This window comes from Mobula hypostoma, chromosome 30 (genome assembly GCF_963921235.1).
Source record: "Mobula hypostoma chromosome 30, sMobHyp1.1, whole genome shotgun sequence".
Lineage (NCBI taxonomy): Eukaryota > Metazoa > Chordata > Chondrichthyes > Myliobatiformes > Myliobatidae > Mobula > Mobula hypostoma.
Window position 1 is genome coordinate 21,196,484 of NC_086126.1, and position 15,078 is coordinate 21,211,561.

The 15,078-nt window shown below is 47.1% G+C and overlaps 1 protein-coding gene across 1 annotated transcript in view; it reads left to right on the forward strand.

Moving 5' to 3' along the window:
* Positions 1-14,638, forward strand: part of yif1a (Yip1 interacting factor homolog A (S. cerevisiae)) — a 28,929-nt gene extending 14,291 nt beyond the window's left edge. The window contains exons 5-8 of the mRNA XM_063036568.1: positions 2,880-2,937; positions 5,941-6,096; positions 8,785-8,878; positions 13,926-14,638. Of these exons, the coding sequence (XP_062892638.1) occupies positions 2,880-2,937; positions 5,941-6,096; positions 8,785-8,878; positions 13,926-14,072 (455 nt within the window). The 3' untranslated portion in view covers positions 14,073-14,638. The remainder of the gene's footprint in view (positions 1-2,879; positions 2,938-5,940; positions 6,097-8,784; positions 8,879-13,925) is intronic.
* The last annotated feature ends 440 nt before the right edge of the window (positions 14,639-15,078 follow it).

Consider the following 15,078-nt stretch of genomic DNA (forward strand, 5'->3'; position numbering starts at 1 on the left):
TAAAATGGATGCAGTCTTATGATGATGAGTAAAGTTCAATTCAGTTCGTGGTATTGAGTTGAGTAGTGACGGAGAGAGAGAGAGATTTGAGTCTTCAGGTGAGCTGACGCCGTCGATCTTCCTGTTGTCCTCTGAAATCCTTTAGAAGTCACCGACTGTTGACTGTTGACAACCAAGGGGACCGTTCTTCTGTGGTGGAATTATCAACCCAGGCAAGGGTTGGACACACGAATAACTCCCCACCGGTCACACCTTTTCCCCACTGCAAGAGCCACTGATTGATCCTCCAAAACCCACCTTTTCTGTGGGCACAGCAAAGCTCATTCAGTGTCCAAAACCATGTGTCAGTGAGTCTTATCGTCTGACCTTCTATTTATCTCACCGTACTGAACACCAGCTGCCCATCAAGCTCCCTTCTCTCTCTGTAAGAACTTGGAAGCTGCCAGTGTCCTTGCAGAAGTGTAAACATGCTGCAGAGAAACCATAACACCATCTCCAAGCAGACTTCGCCTCTTTCTCTCTTAATAACAAGGTGTCTGTGTTGGACACCTGTCTCTCTCTTTCTCTTTTAAAAGCACAGTTCATAGGGATAATTCAGGATCCCGTCACATAACAAAGTGAAAAGTATGTGTTTCTTTTCAATTTTCATTCTAAATATTCATGGTATGCACGTTACAAAAAAAAATTTCAAGTGCTATGCAGATTTCAGACTGTAAATAAATAAATGAATAAAATCCTGCTAAGAGCACTGTTTCCTGCTCAGAACAGCTGTTTTAAAATAAGTATTATAGGGAGCATTGTGATTGGACCAGTTTGTCTTTGGAGTGTGGGAAGAAACCGGATCACCCAGGGGAAACCCATACGTTCACAGTGGTGCCGGAATTGAACTCTGAACTGCACCCCGAGCTGTAATAGCGTTGTGCTAACTGCTACGCTACTGTGCCGTCTGGTCAGGTGAGGAATAGATACCGACATGTCAAACTGAGAAAAGCTCGCCCGCTGCTCCGTGTGATGTAGCATGGGCTCGATGGGCCAAGTGGTGCTCTCAGTACTGCTAGCTGCGATTCAAGTGTGACACAGCTGAACCATGGCTAGTGCCAGTGGTCAGACCACTGTGCTCCTTCATGACATGTCAGAATCAGGAAATGCCGTGGAATTTATTGCTTTGCAACAGCAGTACAGTGCAATATGTAAAAAATTTCTTACAAAAATACAATGAGCGGTACAAAGGGTTAGGTGGTGGCCATTGTCCGTTCAAAAATCAAGTGGCAGAGGGAAAGAAGCTGTTCCTGAATCATTTAGTGTGTGTCTTCAGGCTCCTGTACCTCCTCCTTGATGGTAGCAATGAGAAGAGGGCATGTCCTGGGTGATGGGGGTCTCGATGGATGCTTCTTCTTGAAGCATCGCCTTTTGAAGATGTTCTTGACAGCGCAGGAGCTTGTCACGGTGATGGAGCTGGCTCAGTCTGCAATCCCTGCATCGTGTGCATTGGAGCCTGCAACCCAGACAACGATACAACCAGTCAGAACGCCCTCCACCATACGTGTGTGGAAATTTTAAAGAGCAACTGTGGTTGGCGGGATCCCAGATGGTCATGAGGAGATGTACAGAAGTGAGATAGATGGGCACATTTGACGACATACCAAATCTGGTCAAACTCCTAATGAAGTAGAGCTGCTGCCATGCGGTCTTTGTAACTGCATCGATATGTTGGGCCTAGGGTAGATCTTCAGAGATGTTGACACCCAGCAATTTGAAATTGCTCTTCCTTTCCACCTCTGATCCCTCGATGAGGTCTGGTGTGGGTTCCCTCGATTTTGCCCCATCTTGAAGTCCACCATCAGTTCTGTGGTCTTGCTGCAGGGGCCTGTTGCCAACCAGGTTCTAACTAGTTTCAGTCGTGTGCACTTGTGTGGCTATTAGACGCTTTGCTGTGCTAAGAGCGAACAGTTTTTAAATAGCATCAGTTGTGTGTGCTTGTTTTCAAAAAACAGTGATTTATGTCCCTGAAGTCTCGGCCCGAAACGTCGACTGTTTATTCATTTCCATAGGCCTGACCTTAGATCCTCCAGCATTTAGTGTCTGGATTTCCAGCATCTGCGGCATCTCTTCTGTGCATGATTTTTGTCACATAGTTGGCAAGAAATAAGCAGCAAGACAATTCCGAACAACAGTTTCAGGCGTTCAGGCTTGTAGGTGCCAGAAACTGCAGGGAGTGAAGATGAAACAATTCCACTACTTCAACAAGTCTGGGAGCTACGAAGAATTTGAAGGTATCAACAATCACCTTGATTGTTACAATGAAAATGAAGATTTGGAGGACGCATTTGCTGATTGGATTATATGAAGGCAGTCCATTATCTGCACTGATTTTGTTCATTGGGTACACTAGATGGATTCCACTGTCGATAACTATTAGCTAATACAGTTTTATAGTTCCATGCTACTGTTGGTAGTGTTCTAATTTGTTCTGTATTTTATTTAAGTTAGGGGTTCCCAACCTGATTTTTGCCATGGACCCCTACCATTCCCGTGATTTAAATACATAATTTGTTACTCAGTTTGTCTTTTTTTATACGTTTTTAGCTGTTTTCATGAAACTCGGGCCAATTGGGACAGTCGCTTAATTGGGCCGAAAGGCACTGGTCCAGTTAACTGAAATCCACTATCAAAGTTGCAGGGTCACCAGCAACTTTGATGTGTGTTGCTTGAGTTTCCAGCATCTGCAGATTTCCTCGTGTTTGCGTGGAATCCATTATACTTTGTTTCAGATTTCCCGCATCTGCATTTAACTTTTGTGTGTGCTGGTTTCCAGCCGAGCGGATGGAAGTGCCGGCGAGCTTGTAGCAGCTGATTCTCTGCTTGGTTTTCTCTTTCAGCCATGGCTTTCATTACCTACATCCTGCTGACGGGGGTGGCCCTGGGCGTGCAAAAGAGGTTAGTATGACTGCCAAGGGTAGTGGGGACGTGTCGGGTCTAATCACCCTGGTGTACTTCATGAGATTTGTTTTGTGGCAGTGTGATACGTAATTTAAAAAAATATATATAAATTATAATTGTGTGGGTGTGTGTGGATGTATGTGTATAAGAAACACACCCAGCCCTGAGACACCAGGCAAGGTCATTTGATTCCGAACAATTGGTTTATTGATCATTACAGAATGTCTCTCTGGTGCTTCCCGCTCCCTCCCCTCTCCCTTCCCCTTTTCCCAACCATGATTCCCCTCTCCCTGCCCCCTTCCCACTCTCAGTCCACAACAGAGACCCAGATCAGAATCAGGTTTATCATCACTCACGTATGTCAAGAGATTTTTTTTTGTGGCAGCAGTACAGTGCAATAAATAAAATTACCACAGTACTGTGCAAAAGTCTCAGGCACATGTTAAAAGAATTCTGTAAAGGGAAAATGGTTTCAAAATCATAAAATGAAAAGCTAAATATTTTAAAAAATGCCATAGAGCAGTAAACAGTAAAAAGCTGAACAAATCAGCCTTTGCCTTTAAAACTGCATCAATTCTCTTAGGTACATTGTCTTACATTTTTATAAGAAAATCAAGCTGGTACGTTATTCTAACCATCAAACTTTGTTTAGGAATTTGTTCCTAAATCGTTGAGTGTGTGTCTTCAGGCTCCTGTGCCTCCTCCCTGATGGTAGCAATGTCCTGGGTGATGGGGGTCCTTAATGATGGATGCTGCCTTTTCGAGGCATCGCCTTTTGAAGGTGTTGTTTCCCTAATATGGGAATTGTAGCCAAGTTTGAGCACTGATAATCCTTACTCCGCTCAATATATCAGTCTCCTTGTACAATCTGTTCTTACTGGAAAGCCCCGATAATCTGCTGATCCCTTTCTTCTCCTTTAACTACACACAAATACCCTTTGGCATTAATCCCATTTCTCGGCATTTGGTATGAAGTCTTAGAGTCTCTGAGGACAAGAAGGGGCCCTTGGCCCACCTCTCCATGCCAAGATGGCAACCTGAGTTAGTTCCGTTGGTCGAGATTTGGCCTACGTCATTCCCATCCTGGGGTCTGTGGACCCCTTGCTTATTGGCATTAGTACCCCAGCATCAAACAGGTTGGGAACCCCTGATTTAAACCTTTCCTATCCATGTACCTACACAAATGTCTACCCACCTCTGACATATTCTGCGGCACCTCCTTCCAAATACGTGCACTGTGGGGATAAAGTTGAACTCAGATCCTTTTAAATATTTCTCTTCTCACCTTAAATCTATCCTTTCTAGCTTTAGGCTCCCCAATACCATGACCATCTCTGCCCCCCCACCTGAATTTAACATTCCTTCTATGCCTTGTCTAGATAACGTTGTCACGGTTTGCCCGACCACAGCAACCCCTCGGGCAGTGTGCTCCTGATTTCATCTAACCTTTGATTTAAAAAGTTATTCCCCAGATCCTTTCTCCCCCCCCCCCCGACCTTACGCAAGGCCTATGTCAACTTTCAGATAGATTGCCTCAGGGTATCTCAACCTTTACTGTAATTTTCTTCTGGCTATCTGTGGCAGTGTGATGAAGTTCCCATTGTTTATCCTTCGATTCTACCTTAAAGTCGTAGAGCACCACAGCAAAGAAGCAGGCAGTTTGGCCCCCCTAGTCCATGCCAGACTATTACTCTACTTGGTCCCATCGACCAGCACCTGGACCAGAGCCCTCCACACACCTCCTGTCCAAGCTTCTCTGAAATGCTGCAATTGAACCTGCATCCACCATTTTCACTGGCAGGTTGTTCCACACTTGTACCACCTGAGTGAAGAAACTATTTCACCTTTCACCCTTAACCCATGACCTCTAGCTCTAGTCTCACCCAACCTCAGTGGAAAAAGCCTTCTTACATTTACCCTATCTATACCCTTCATAATTTTGTACACCTCGAACAACTCTCCCCTCATTCCCCTACGCTCCAGGGAATAAAGACCAAACCTATTCAACCACTCCCTATAACTCAGGTCCTCAAGTCCTGGCAACATCCTTGTAATTTTCTTCGTTCTCTTTCAGTTTTAGCGATATCTTTCCTGCAGGTACAGTAAATAACCAGAACTGCACGTGGTATTGCATATTAAACCTCACCTACGCCTTGTGTATCTACAACATAACATCCCAGCTCCTGTACTTAGTGCCTTGGCACCAGTTAGCACAACCCTCGGCGTGTCAAAGTTCAAATCTGGAATCCTCTGTAACGAGTCTGTGTGTGTCCTCTCCTTGGAAAGCTTCAGTTTTCCCTGGGTTTGACAGTTTCCCCTCTCAGTCCAAATTCATGATAAATTGACCCATGATTAGGCAAGGGTTAAATCAGAGAATGCTGGGTGGGGTCACTCAACGGGCCTAAAAGGACTATACTGCCCGGTATCTCAATACATACCTAAAAAAGAAAAGCTTGCTTGCACTTACCCCATCAATAGCATCCATAACATCATAACCCAAAGGGAGTGAATGGGGAAGTTCTGGACCATTAAGATTCTGTCCAATGGGGAGGGTCTGAACCATTGAGATTCTGTCCAACGGGGGAGGGTCTGGACATTGAGATTCTGTCCAATGGGGAGGTTCTGGACCATTGAGATTCTGTCCAATGGGAAGGGTCTGAACCATTGAGATTCGTCCAATGGGGAGGGTCTGGACATTGAGATTCTGTCCAATGGGGTGGGTCTGGACCATTGAGATTCTGTCCAATGGGGAGGTTCTGGACCATTGAGATTTGTCCAGTGGGGAGAGTCTGAATCATTGAGATTCTGGCCAATGGGGAGGGTCTGAATCATTAAGATTCTCTCCAATGGGGTGGGTCTGGACCATTGAGATTCTGACCAATTTGGTGGGAATGGACCTTTAGGAATCTGGCTAATGTGGGGAGGTGTTGACCATTGAGGTTCTGTTGATCACTGTCTCTGAATTTAGCACCATAACAGGGTCTGATTATTCTGTTTCAGGTTCACCCCTGAGGTGTTGGGTATGTGCGCCAGCACCGCTCTCGTGTGGATCATTATCGAGGTTCTGGCTCTTCTGCTTGCCTTCTACCTGATTTCAGTGCACACAGATCTCACCACCTTTGACCTTATTGCATACAGTGGGTACAAGTATGTCGGGTGAGTACTGAGGGAAAGGGTGACAGTCCAGCTTTTGTTTTGGATTGGTGAAATGAGACAATCCAGGCAACGGCATAGTGTGGGGTACATACTGTCCAAAAGACTTGGGCGTATATATATCACTAGGGTGACGTGTGTAAGGCATCAGAAACCCAAAAGGAACAAAAGCAGTAGCTGTAATGTATGTGGCTTGATCAACATCACCAACCGACATTTGCTTTAATTTACTTTCCATAGCTACACGGACCAACCATGGCTCTGAGCAGGACATTTTTATACTGCCCGACAACTTCACAGCACTTTAATTGGGTTTTTTAAAAAACTTGAAAGATTTCTTACCAAATCAGTCAGAATATAGAATTTTTCCATCAAATAAATATAATTCACAACTCATAACACTCATAATGATGTCAGGCCGTCAAAACAACCAACAGGAACAATAGCAAAAGTTAAATGTCTTGACTGGATGGCATTGGCATTAAGGCCAACTGTTTATTAACTATGAGCTACTGACTTCCATTCTGTGTTTATTGTTACAATTAGTAACAAGTTGTAACTTGTAACACTGACAGTGTAAATATGATGAAGCTCTAAAATGTTTTAAAGTAAAGGTTGTGATATGTTCATTATTTGGAAAATTTAGTGATTATATTCCTTAACACGCAATTAATTAGAAATATACAGCACAATACAGGTTCTTTGGCCCACAATGCTGCGACGAACATGTAAATTATCTAAGGTTACACATAGCCCTCTACTTTTTTAAGCTCCATGTACTTATCCAGGAGTCTCTTAAAAGACCCTATTGTATCTGCCTCCACCACTGTTGCCGGCAGCCCATTCCACACACTCACCACTCTCTGCGTAAAAGAAAAACTTACCCCAGCGTCTCCTCTGTAGCTAATTCCAATTATTAAAACAGTACCCTCGTGTTAGCCATTTCAGCCCTATGTTAATATAATTGCAGTATACTTCACAATAATACTAACGTAGATTTCAAAATGATATTAACATTATATAAAAGAAAACTCGAGCTGTGCGGCAAGGAAGGATATGTGCGCGGGGGCATTGCAGTGTCTGCTGGGCCACGCACCCAGGCAGCTTTGAGGGAACATTGTCACCAAGTACAGAGTGGGGAGTTCTGAAGAAGGCTCTCGGCCCTGAACGTTGACTGTTTATTCCTCTCCATAGATGCCTGCTGACCCTGCTGAGCTCCTCCACCATTTTGTGTGTCATCACATACAAAATAATGGGGCTATTTCTTTTTGAGGATTTGCTCTGAGTCCTGTAACGGGAACTAGCTTCTCAGAAAGTTACTTGAGTGCCTGTGAAGTGATCAGGGAGTTATCTCCTGAGATTGTAAGGGTGCTTGGCAGAGGTGCGACAAACAATCTACTAAAAGAGTCGAGCAGCGTCTGAGGAAAAAGGAATTGTCAGTATTTTGGGGCAAAACTGCAGAGTGTCGACATGAAATATCGATAGTTCCTCTCCCCCACAGATTCTATTCAATCCACTGAGTTCCACCAGCAGACTGTTGCTCCAGATCCTGCTGTCTGTCTCCTGTCTCTCCAGGGTATCAATACCACTGATTCACACGCTCAACATTTTCCTCTGTCTTGGGCCCAGCTTTGCTCCAGGGAGCAGAATTAGACCATTCGGCCCATCAAGTCTGCTCTGCCAAACCATCATGGCTGATTTATATTCCCTCTCAACTCCTTTCTCCTGCCTTCTCCCTGTAAACTTTGACTCCCTGACCAATCAAGAATCTTCTCAACTCTGCTCTAACTGTACACAATTGCTTGGCTCCACAGCTGTCTGCAGCAATTAATTCCGCAGGTACACTGCCCTCTGGCTAAAGAAATTCCTCCTCATCTGAATGGATAGCCCTCTATCCTGAGGCTGTGCCCTCTGGTCCTAAACTCCCCCACTATAGGAAACATCCTCGCCACATCCACTCTATCTGTGCCCTCTGGTCCTGGACTCCCCCACTATGGGAAACATCCTCTCCACATCCACTCTATCTGTGTCCTCTGGTCCTAGACTCCCCCACTATAGGAAACATCCTCTCCACATCCACTCTATCTGTGCCCTCTGGTCCTAGACTCCCCCACTATAGGAAACATCGTCTCCACATCCACTCTATCTGTGTCCTCTGGTTCTAGACTCCCCCACTATAGGAAACATCCTCTCCACATCCACTCTATCTGTGTCCTCTGGTCCTGGACTCCCCCACTATAGGAAACATCCTCCCCACATCCACTCTATCTGTGCCCTCTGGTCCTAGACTCCCCCACTATAGGAAACATCGTCTCCACATCCACTCTATCTGTGTCCTCTGGTCCTGGACTCCCCCACTATAGGAAACATCCTCCCCACATCCACTCTATCTGTGCCCTCTGGTCCTAGACTCCCCCACTATAGGAAACATCCTCTCCACATCTATTCTATCATGGCTTTTCAGAATTCAGTAGGTTTCAGTTAAGTTCTCCCCCGCCCCCCCCCCCATTAATCTGTATCAAGTAGAGGCCCGGAGCCAACAAGCATTCTGTTAAACGCTGACCTTTTCATTCAGACTCAGTCTGGTGAGTCTCCTCCTGGACCTGTCCTGGGATTTCTGTTATCTGGAGCCTCGAATTTCCTCTGACTACCTTCCATGGCAGAGATGTAACACTCGTTTCTTTCTTGCAGGATAATAATCACCATTCTCAGTGGCTTGTTATTTGGGCGAGATGCGTACTATGTTGCGTTAGCCTGGACGTCCTGCGCGATCATGTTCTTCTTAGTAAGTGACCCCTTTGCACCTCGCTGCTCTCCAGAATGCTGTCTCGCTGCATGCAGTGTGTCTTGTAGGATAAGAGGCACTAGAATCAAAAGACTGGTGTGTTCGGGGTGTGCAGAGAGGGGCTGCACCTCTGGCGGAGGGGCTTGTCGTGTCCATTCCGGGACAGCTCACTCACCTTTGGGGCCCCACTGGGAGCTCAGCTCTCACCTGGAGCTCCAGGTCGCTGTCTGCAGGTGAGGGTATCTGACAAGCTTCGATGTGATGGGTCATAGCAAGCAAGGTCAGTTCTGATTGACTTGGGCGTTTGAGATCCAACGGCCAGGAAGCTGGTTCTACAACGCTCCGTGGAGAGCGAAGAGCATGGCGAGGTGCTGAAGACGTCATGGCCATCCACTGCAACCCAGGAAGAGCCCAGTTTGTGACGACCACTTGTACCGCTGGAGTCAGACTTCCGAGGCCAATGGGCCTCAGTTCAACGACTTCTCCACTCTAAAAAAAACTCTCCCACTGTCATCTTCAGATAGGACAGACAACCAATCAATCATAACAATCGCCACCAACTCAGGAGTCCAGAGTTGTTCCTGCGGAATTGAAATTCAGCTCCGAATCTGGAAGTGTGTGTGTGTGTGTGTGTGTGTGTGTAAAGGGTGTACAATCATGAATGATATTGTAACATCCCATCTGATTCAAAACTGTCTCTTCGGGCAGGAAATCCTCACCCAGGGTCTCAAGATGAAGGGGCTTGAGCTGAATTATCAACGGAACATTTCCCTCCACGGATAAAACGCACACAAACCGCGGGGGGAACTCAGCAGGTCAGGCAGCAGCTGTGGAAGTGAATAAGCAGTCGACGTTTCAGGCTGAGGCACCTTCATCAGGACTGGAAAGGAAGGGGGAAAGATGCCAGTATAAAGAGGTGAGGTTGGGGATGGAGGACAGCCAAAAGGTGATGGGTGAAGCCAAGTGGGTGGGAAAAGTAAAGGACTGGAGGGGAAGGAATTTGATAGGAGGGGAGAGGAGGTAAGAGGCCAGAGTGAGGGAATAGAGGGAGAGGAGGGTGGAGGGAAATTTTTTTTTACCAGAAGGAGAAATCGATGTTCATGCCATCCACAGCTCTGCTGCCTGACCTGCTGGGTAGCTCCAGCATTTTGTTTATTGTTTGGTCCTCACCCAGGTCTGCCCCAGATGCAGCTTTGGACCCTCCAGTATTGATCTTAAATACCACCCAGTCGATTGGCAGATCCCCAAAAGACTGAACCAGGCTCCACTATTCCAACCTGTGATTCCTCATGAGGCAGCATCTCACTGAAACCTATCGAATATTGAACGGCCTCGATAGAGTGGATGTGGAGAGGATGTTTCCTATAGTGGGGGAGTCTAGGACCAGAGGACACAGATAGAGTGGATGTGGAGAGGATGTTTCCTATAGTGCGGGAATCTAGGACCAGAGGACACAGATAGAGTGGATGTGGAGAGGATGTTTCCTGTGGTGGGGGAGTCTAGGACCAGAGGGCACAGATAGAGTGGATGTGGAGAGGATGTTTCCTATAGTGGGGGAGTCTAGGACCAGAGGGCACAGATAGAGTGGATGTGGAGAGGATGTTTCCTATAGTGGGGGAATCTAGGACCAGAGGACACAGATAGAGTGGGTGTGGAGAGGATGTTTCCTGTAGTGGGGGAATCTAGGACCAGAGGGCACAGATAGAGTGGATGTGGAGAGGATGTTTCCTATAGTGGGGGAGTCTAGGACCAGAGGACACAGACAGAGTGGATGTGGAGAGGATGTTTCCTATAGTGGGGGAGTCTAGGACCAGAGGGCACAGATAGAGTGGATGTGGAGAGGATGTTTCCTACAGTGGGGGAGTCTAGGACCAGAGGGCACAGATAGAGTGGATGTGGAGAGGATGTTTCCTATAGTGGGGGAGTCTAGGACCAGAGGACACAGACAGAGTGGATGTGGAGAGGATGTTTCCTATAGTGGGGGAGTCTAGGACCAGAGGGCACAGATAGAGTGGATGTGGAGAGGATGTTTCCTATAGTGGGGGAATCTAGGACCAGAGGACACAGATAGAGTGGGTGTGGAGAGGATGTTTCCTGTAGTGGGGGAATCTAGGACCAGAGGACACGGATAGAGTGGATGTGGAGAGGATGTTTCCTACTGTGGGGGAGTCTAGGACCAGAGGGCACAGATAGAGTGGATGTGGAGAGGATGTTTCCTATAGTGGGGAGTCTAGGACCAGAGGGCACAGATAGAGTGGATGTGGAGAGGATGTTTCCTGTGGTGGGGGAGTCTAGGACCAGAGGGCACAGATAGAGTGGACTTGGAAAGGATGTTTTCTATAAAAACATAGAAAACCTTCAGCACAATACAGGCCCGTTGGCCCACAATGCTGTCCCAAACATGTACTTTCTTTAGAAATTACACATAGCCCTCTATTTTTCTAAGCTCCATGTACCTATCCAGGAGTCTCTTAAAGACCCTATTGCATCTGCCTCCAGCACAGCCACCAGCAGCCCATTCCACACACTCACCACTCTGCGTTTTAAAAAAAACCTACCCCTGACATCTCCTCTGTACCTACTTCCAAGCACCTTAAAACTGTGCCCTCTCGTGCCAGCCATTTCAGCCCTGGGAAAAAGCCTCTGACTATCCACACTCGTCATCTTGTACTCCTCCATCTGGTCACCTCTCATCCTCCATTGCTCCAAGGAAAAAAGGCCGAGTTCACTCAACCTATTCTCATAAGGCATGCTCCCCAATCCAGGCAACGTCCTTGTAAATCTCCTCTGCACCCTTTCTGTGGTTTCCATGTCCTTCCTGTAGTGAGGCGACCAGAACAGAGCACAGTACTCTATGTGGGGTCTGACCAGGATCCTATATAGCTGTAACATTACCTCTCGGCTCTTAAACTCAATCCCACGATTGATGAAGGCCAATGCACCGTATGCCACCTTAACCACAGTCAACCTGCGTAGCAGCTTTGAGTGTCCTATGGACTCTGACCCCAAGATCCCTCTGATCCTCCACACTGCCAAGAGTCTTACCATTAATACTATATTCTGCCACCATATTTGACCTGCCAAAATGAACCATCTCACATTTATCTGGGTTGAACTCCATCTGCCTCTTCTCAGCCCAGTTTTGCATCCTATTGATGTCCCTCTGTAACCTCTGACAGCCCTCCACACTATCCACAACACCCCCAACCTTTGTGTCATCAGCAAATTTACTAACCCATCCCTCCACTTCCTCATCCAGGTCATTTATAAAAATCACGAAGAGAACAGATCCCTGAGGCACGCCACTGCTCACCGACCTCCTTGCAGAATATGACCCGTCTACAACCACTCTTTGCCTTCTGTGGGCAAGCCAGTTCTGGATCAACAAAGCAATGTCCCCTTCGATCCCAAGCCTCCTTACTTTCTCAATGAGCCTTGCATGGGCTACCTTATCAAATGCCTTGCTGAAATCCATATACACGACATCTACTGCTCTACCTTCATCGATGTGTTTTGTCTCATCCTCAAAAATTTCAATCAGGCTCATAAGGCTCGACCTGCCTTTGACAAAGCCATGTTGACTATTCCTAATCATAGTGGGGGATTCTAGGACCAGAGGACACAGATAGAGTGGATGTGGAGAGGATGCTTCCTATTGTGGGGGAGTCTAGGACCGGAGGGCACAGATAGAGTGGATGTGGAGAGGATGTTTCCTATAGTGGGGGAGTCTAGGATCAAAGGACACAGCCTCAATACAAGGATATTGCTCTAGAACAGATGAGGGGGAATTTCTTCAGCCAGGGTGTGGTGAGTTGTTGGAATTCATTGCCACAGACAGCTGCCAAGTCATTGGGTATATTTAAAGTGGAGGTTGATAGGTTCTTGATTAGTAAGGGTGTCAAAGATTATGGGGAGAAAGCTGGGGACTGAGGTTGAGAGAGATAATAAATCAACCATGATGGAATGGTAGAACAGACTCGATGGGCTCAATGGCCTAATTCTGCTCTTATGGTTTATGGTGTAAAGATCTGTCTTGGCCTTGAATCTCCATAAAGAGTTAGCCCATGTTCAGAAAATTGTACTTAAGTGGTTGGCTCTTTCTCCTGGAACTATGCCCACCAGTTGTAGGCTCTCACAGGGAAATTCGGTAAAGAAAACTTTGAAGGCTTACCATCTGCTGATATTGAAAAATACCTGGGAGCCGGGGTTGGCTCAACGTGCGATCTCCATGGAGAACTGGAAGTCAAATGTAGTGGGGGCGGGGTTAGTGAAATTGGGAAAGAGCCCATGCAGAAAATCAAACTGGGTCTGGTTGCAGTGATGCAGAATTGGGATACCCCACACTCAATGGCTTTGAAGTTTCAGTGCACACCTACCAATACGAGTGATCACTTGTCAGTTTCCAACCCAACACTCTTTGAGGCCTCCAGCACTGAAACTGGCAGTCTGTGTCCTTAGCAGACAGTGGTGTCTGATTGTCGTGGGGAGGTTGGACAATGAAGATTCATAACAATAACATTCGTGGGAGCTTCTTCACATGCAAGGTTGTCTGAAAGCCTGGTGTTTGTAACCCAGGGAGGACCTGATTAGTTCCAACCTGGTTATTTTTCCCTTCCCCTTCTCTCATCTGTTTCCCACTCTGCTCCTCCCCTGACTGTCACGTCCCTCTGGGTCCCCCCCTCCTTCCCTGTCTCCTACAGTCCACTCTCCTCTCCTATCAGATTCCTTCCTGTCCAGCCCTTTACCTTTCCTACCCATCTGGCTTCACCTGTCTCCTTCCGTTACCCCAACTCCCCCACACCTTCTCCCTTCCTTCCCGGTCTTGGCCTGAAATGTCGACTGTTTATTCATTTCAATAGATGCTGCCTGACCTGCTGAGTTCCTCCGGCATTTTGTGTGTGTTGTCCACGATGGCGGGATAAATTATAGAAATGGTAACCAGCTTCACCTGGACGGGTGTGGGATGGTTAACAAATCCATGCCACAGTTTGCCTGCATCTCACTCCCTTTTTCTGCTTCTGCACCAAATTCCCAACCCCGCCCACAGGTCCGCTCCCTCAGAATGAAGGTGCTGTCCTCGTCGGGCATGTCCGCGAACTACAGCTCCAGGAACCGGCTCAGGATGTACGTCACCCTGGCCCTCGCCGGCTTTCAGCCCCTCATCATCTACTGGCTGACCGTCCACCTGGTTTGATGGGTAGGGTGACCCTTCCTATTCCACGGCGCGAGATTGGACTTCTCCTCCCTGGAAGCATTGATGCCAGATGTTTTAACGATTGAATTGTTTTTAGTTTTTCCTTGGCCAAAGGCAATCATAGTGTGTACTTCAGTAAGTATCCTGACTGTGACCTCACCGTAGAGAGCCTTGTTGTAGGTGTGGACCGTCCCGTCAATGACAACGGAGTGGGAATTGCTGTGCCTAGGACAGGGACGGGGTATTGTTGGTGAATCCCGTGAAGAACCAAGGGAATAGCAGAAGTATCGCTGACCTCCTCCGGACTTGGTCCACGAGCTGCTCTCGGATCAACAGCTGGAAGCCGTGGAGTGTCACCTACCTGTTAGGACACTCTTCCAGCTCCCCCAGCCACAGATTCTTCGCCGTCGACCTGAGCCCATTGCTTCCCGGCGAGAGGACTGGAAAACATGACCACGCCCCTGCATCGGCATATTGCACCCGGACAATATTGGTGCCGGTTTTCGGTCGTGAATTTTCAAAGGCTGACAAATACATCTTGGTTTTAAGTCATCTGCGTCTCAGTCCCTCCCTCTTCTGCTTCCCCTTCCATAAGACATAAGAGCAAAATAAGTCCATTCAGCCCATCGAGTCTGCTCTGCCATTCCATCATGGCTGATTTATTATCCCCCTCAACCCCATTCTCCCGCCTTCTCTCCGTAACCTTTGAGTTCCTGACTAATCAAGAACCTATCAAGATCTGCTTTAAGTATACGGAATGACTTAGTGTCCACAGCCGTCTGTAGCAAAGAATTCCACAGATTCACCATCCCCTGCCTAAAGAAATTCCTCCTCATCTCTGTTCTAAATTGACATCCCTCTTGTTCCGAGGCTGTGTCCTCTCATCCTAGATTTCCTCACTGTAGGAAATTCCCTCTCCACGTTCTCTTAATTCAGACCTTTCAATATTTGATAGGTTTCAAAGAGATTCCCCCCCACCCATTTTTCTAAACTCCATCGAGTACAG